This window comes from Oncorhynchus mykiss, chromosome 13 (assembly GCF_057628025.1).
Source record: "Oncorhynchus mykiss isolate SJ-2025 chromosome 13, ASM5762802v1, whole genome shotgun sequence".
Classification (NCBI taxonomy): domain Eukaryota; kingdom Metazoa; phylum Chordata; class Actinopteri; order Salmoniformes; family Salmonidae; genus Oncorhynchus; species Oncorhynchus mykiss.
Genome location: NC_143034.1, coordinates 20756157 through 20761186, shown reverse-complemented (window position 1 = coordinate 20761186; position 5030 = coordinate 20756157). Strand labels below are relative to the sequence as shown.

The following is a 5030-nucleotide window of genomic DNA, read 5'->3' as shown; positions in this document are numbered from 1 at the left end:
ACATTGGGAAACTGTGTTATAATTTATTTGACCTATCTTACCTGTTTCAGGAAGTGATGTCACTGAGTACTGCCCCTATATATAGGACCTTCCGCCCCCACCTGGGTTATGGATGCCTGATGAAGACCTAAGGGTCGAAACCTTGTTGTTAATAAATATCACCTGGGAGCATGAGCAGCAGTGTGCAGCGTTTTCCTTCCTGTTGTCCATTAGTTTGCTTACAACTCCAGTACCTGAGAAAAGTACCTGGATGTGCGTATGTTTTTCAGCTTTGTACAATTCGTCATCACACCAATGCCCATAATCATATTGCCCTATTCTGCCCCGATGATATTGTTTGGTATGTTTGGGTAGGCCCCTTGAAAAAGCTGATGTTTTTTGCTGAAAGTGCACTGGAGGTCAGAATATTACGCAGGTGTGTTGGATTCATCATCATTTCCCTCCTCCACTATACGGTATTATGACATCACCAGTGAGGCAGTCAGGTCAAATGTGATTCCAGCTCCACAGCATCTCCTCCTAACTTCAATTGATATGTCCGAGATGGCAGGAAAGAGGGTGACATTGATTCCTTTATTTTGATTGGTTGGGCCCTCTTGGTGACAAATGAGCACTCAGGTTTGTTGATCTATTACCGTGTGTGTGTGTGTGTGTGTGTGTGTGTGTGTGTGTGTGTGTGTGTGTGTGTGTGTGTGTGTGTGTGTGTGTGTGTGTGTGTGTGTGTGTGTGTGTGTGTGTGTGTGTGTGTGTGCGTGCGTGTGTAGGGAGGGCTGTAGACTTACCAGCAGGTCTGTTAGTTGAGCTGATTCATATGAGGTTCTTGTTATGTGGCCCAAGTGAACGAACACAGAGCGTGGTGGTTTGTTTGGAGTAAAAAATCTACAAAAAAGGTCTATGGTCTGTTTCTCTGCCTGAAAATGAGGGAACATAGCCAATATCTTCACACAGACGATATTGGCATTTAAAAACCATGCTGTGCTCCTCTATGAGCTAGGTATAGACTAACATTCTTAGCTAGGGCTAAACTATCATAACTAGGGCAAGACTAACATTCATAGCTAGGTCTAGACTAACATTCATAGCTAGGGCTAGACTAACATAACTAGGGCTAGACTAACATTCATAGCTAGGGCTAGACTAACATTCATAGCTAGGGCTAAACTAACATAACTAGGGCTAGACTAACATTCATAGATAGGTCTAGACTAACATTCATAGCTAGGGCTAGACTAACATTCATAGCTAAGGCTAGACTAACTTAACTAGGGCTAGACTAACATTCATAGCTAGTGCTAGACTAGCATAACTAGGGCTAGACTAACATTCCTAGCTAGGTCTAGACTAACATTCCTAGCTAGGGCTAGACTAACATTCATAGCTAAGGCTAGACTAACATTCATAGCTAGGGTTAGACTAACATTCATAGCCAGGGCTAGACTAACATTCATAGCTAGGGTTAGACTAACATTCATTTGATGTCTTCTTTAAATGTGAGCTCAGTAGTTAGAGAGAGCGAGAGAGAGTGTGTGTTTGTTTGTGAGTGTTCTGCCCATGACCAGTCTATCAGGTTCTGGTTTGATGAGCCAGCTAGATCCACATCCTGGGTTTAATGATGCGTGAGGCGGCGGTACGTGGAACTCTAAACGATACGTTACTCTGCAACATGGACGAGACCTGCTCTCATAACTGCCTAACTACCAGTGTGTGTGTGTGTGTGTGTGTGTGCGTGTGTCAGTCTGAACAGACTGGGAATTAACATTGTTCCTTTGATTACAGCTGCTAGGCTATGTTCAAAATGGAACACTATTCCTTATACAGTGTGCTACTTCTGAAATGACACACTATATTCCCTGTCCTCACACTGAAGCAGCGTCTTTCAGCTCTTTCATGAACAATGATCAGTCTCACTTCTTTCTCCCGATCCCATTGTCTGTGTTCTCTCCCTAGCTATGAACTTAAGGCATTATTATTATTTTCATCAGAAGTAACACTGCTCTGTGTGTGTGTGTGTGTGTGTGTGTATGTGTGTTTGTGTTTGTGTGCATGTGTGTGTGACCACGTATACTATTGTGATGCTGTCATCTCAGAGTTGACCTTCATATAAGAGTTCAGAAACCATGACAATGGTCATTGGGAGATGTTTATTCTTTAACATAACTATGGTAACCCATTCTCCCAGTTGTAGCTTGATATCATATGAAATGGCCGTGTGTTTCAATAACAATGAATAGAACACACCAAGGTGGCTCAGAAAGAGACAATTATTTCAACATCATATCATAAAATACTACATATAGTATCATACTCCTGGCCACGTTTATCCAATATTGTGATTCAAACATTCACAAAACTGTAGAAAAACATTGGTTGAATGAACGTGGCTGGAATGGTTGAGCTTTTTTAAAGTCTGTATTCACAGGATAGTTTGTTTCCAAGCTGTGGTGTGGCGTAGTGCTGCCGACCTTTTGGAAAAACAACATTTTGATGCTTTTAGTGGGTTTTAGTCTTTCCCCCAAAAGCCTTTGCAACATAAAACATGTAGATGTTTTGTCACAGGTACATTATTTGTTTAAAGCCACGGATCCGACCATGCACGATAACAATTTATATATTTGTTAAAAACATACAAACAACCAAAAAGTCCCAAGTCTAATCATACCATTCTTCGGTTATCCCTGCAGAGAATCTTTTTAAAAGATCTTCGGAAGTCATTGTTGAAGATTGTATAGATAATGGGATTGGCTGAACTGTTACAGTAGCCGAACCAGAAGAAGAATTTAAACAGTGTGTCAGGTATGTAACACGAGTCACATAGCGCCGTCAGAGTGTAGGTAAAGAAGAAGGGGAACCAGCAAACGACAAAAACTCCAATGACCACAGCCAAGACGAAGGTGAAACGTTTCTCCCTGTTCTGTCTCCCCTTCCATCGACTCCCCTTAGAGCTCTGTCTCACCACCAGTTTAGGCAGCGCCGGGTGGTCCACTCCTGGTTTGATCTGGCTCAGTTTGGTTTTAGCCGTGTGTTTCTTCTTCTTGATAGAACAGGGGTTGTTGACCTGGTGGTCAGACGATGAGGAGTCCTCCATGTCCACGCCGTTTATTTCCCCTTCTTTCTCGTCCTCTCCTCTGTGTTCATCCCCCTCTCTGTCTCCTTGCTCTCCGTTGAGCTTCTCGTGACAAGCGTGTTGGTCACCTCCGACTCCCCCAGCTCCGTTCTCCTTCTTGCCCGTCACCGGCGACACTGAGGCCGCCATTTTGGGTTTCCGGTCGCCCGGTGGTACCCGCGTCCGTTTCTTAGCGATCTGATAGATCCGGATGTAAACGAGGATCATGATGATGCAGGGCACGAAGAACGAGCCGATACTGGACGAGATCATGTACCACTTGTCTTCGTTGATCTTACACACCGGCCCCTCCTCTTTATCGCTCTCCTTTTCCATGCTGATGAGGGGCGGGAACGAGATCACCGCGGCGATGACCCACACGATGACGATGATGCACTTGATCCTGCGCGGTGTCCGTTTCAGGTTGTACTCGATGGCCTTGGTGATTGACCAGTACCTGTCCAGACTAATGGCACACAGATGGGCGATGGATGCCGTACAGAAGAGAACGTCCAGTGCAAGGTAGATCTCGCACCAGACTTTACCAAAGTACCAGTAGCCCATGAGTTCGTTGGCCAGGGAGAAGGGAATGACCAGGGTCGCAACCAAAATGTCCGCCGACGCCAACGAAACCAGGAAGAGGTTCTGAGGGGCCTTCAGGGCCCGGCTAGTAAACACAGCGATGACCACTAAGACGTTGCCGAAGACTGTCAATAGGATGAGCATCCCGACCAGGATCGTTAGGGGCAACGAGATCTGGAGGCTATAGGGCGGACCCCAAAGGATGGTCTCATTGGTCATGTTGCTCATGATGGTCGTGCTTGTAAGAGTCTCATTGGTCACGTTCGTCATGTTATCCCACCCCGCCATTGATTCTCCTTAGATCCTCAGGGATCCAATCATGTAAGGTCAGCAAATGTCATCCAGGAGACCATGTAGTTTGCAACTGGAAGACTGGAAAGTGAGGGTGTGGGACTCTTCAGTGTTTTTGTTTTAGTTATTTTTCGCTCCATTGCATGTTGGTCGATCAAGAACAGTTTAGGTTGAATACAGCTGATTGTCACTTCATCTGAAAAATAGGAGGTGCAGAAGTAAGAATTTTAGCAGGAACTGGAGATGCCTTAACTGTCAATTTACACAAATACAACATAACTCTCTAGTTATGCTTTCCAAGAATATAGCAGGTACACACTAAATATAACTCTTACCTCAAGCATTGTGCTGTGTCACTTGGGTCCTTTTGAGTAGCCGACAATAGAATGGACAGTGAGCAACTTCTTCATGCAGGTCAGTTACCCGAATCCGCTGGCTTCTCACGCATCTCTTCTGTGTTCCATGGACGAGCGCGAGCTAAGGTTTCACAGTCAGTTTTCCTCTGCACAGCTCTGTATCTAAGTCTGTCTCACTAGCTGAGAGCTAATAGATCCGTAATCACGTTATCCTGTGGCTGCTGCTCCTGCTGCGGCTGTCGGTTCTATCAGTGGAGACTATCGCCCTACTATGCTACTGTTGGCGGCTCCAAACTCAGTTCTGCCACGCCCTCTATTTATAACCCCAACCTCCCAGAACTGGGTTGCTATAGCAGCACCCGGAGCCTACACCACGTGGAAATTAAACCCAGGCTTTTTATTTACTTGGCGCGCGCCAACTCCATTCCGTTCACGAACCAACCCATTTCAAGCACCATTTATTGTCCCACCAACCATTCTAAAACTGTTAAAACGATATAGAAAAACACGAAATGGGCTGGGGTTCATAGTCAATGGTAAGATAGACTAAGCAGTAAACTATTGACCAGTTAACATTGGCTTTAGCCTAAGGTTAATAGTTAGCCTATAGGGTAAAATAACCAATGTCAGCCCATGTGATGGACGACCGCGAAATGTGAGTTACAGATCTGTCATTTTCATTGAAAGCAAGTCTAAGA

At 44.9% G+C, this 5030-nt stretch overlaps 1 protein-coding gene across 1 annotated transcript; it reads right to left on the bottom strand.

Moving 5' to 3' along the window:
* Positions 1 to 2124: 2124 nt before the first annotated feature.
* On the bottom strand, positions 2125 to 4807 carry LOC110514401 (alpha-2A adrenergic receptor). Its single transcript, XM_021593814.3, has 2 exons — positions 4312 to 4807; positions 2125 to 4172 (listed from the first exon to the last, which is right to left on the bottom strand). The coding sequence occupies exon 2, from the start codon at positions 3971 to 3973 to the stop codon at positions 2654 to 2656; it is 1320 nt and encodes a 439-aa protein (XP_021449489.3). The 5' UTR covers positions 3974 to 4172; positions 4312 to 4807; the 3' UTR covers positions 2125 to 2653.
* Positions 4808 to 5030: the final 223 nt, after the last annotated feature.

Bases quoted from the DNA above. Each gene is read 5' to 3' on its own strand.
- LOC110514401 (XM_021593814.3), bottom strand. From the start codon at position 3,973: ATGGCGGGGTGGGATAACATGACGAACGTGACCAATGAGACTCTTACA.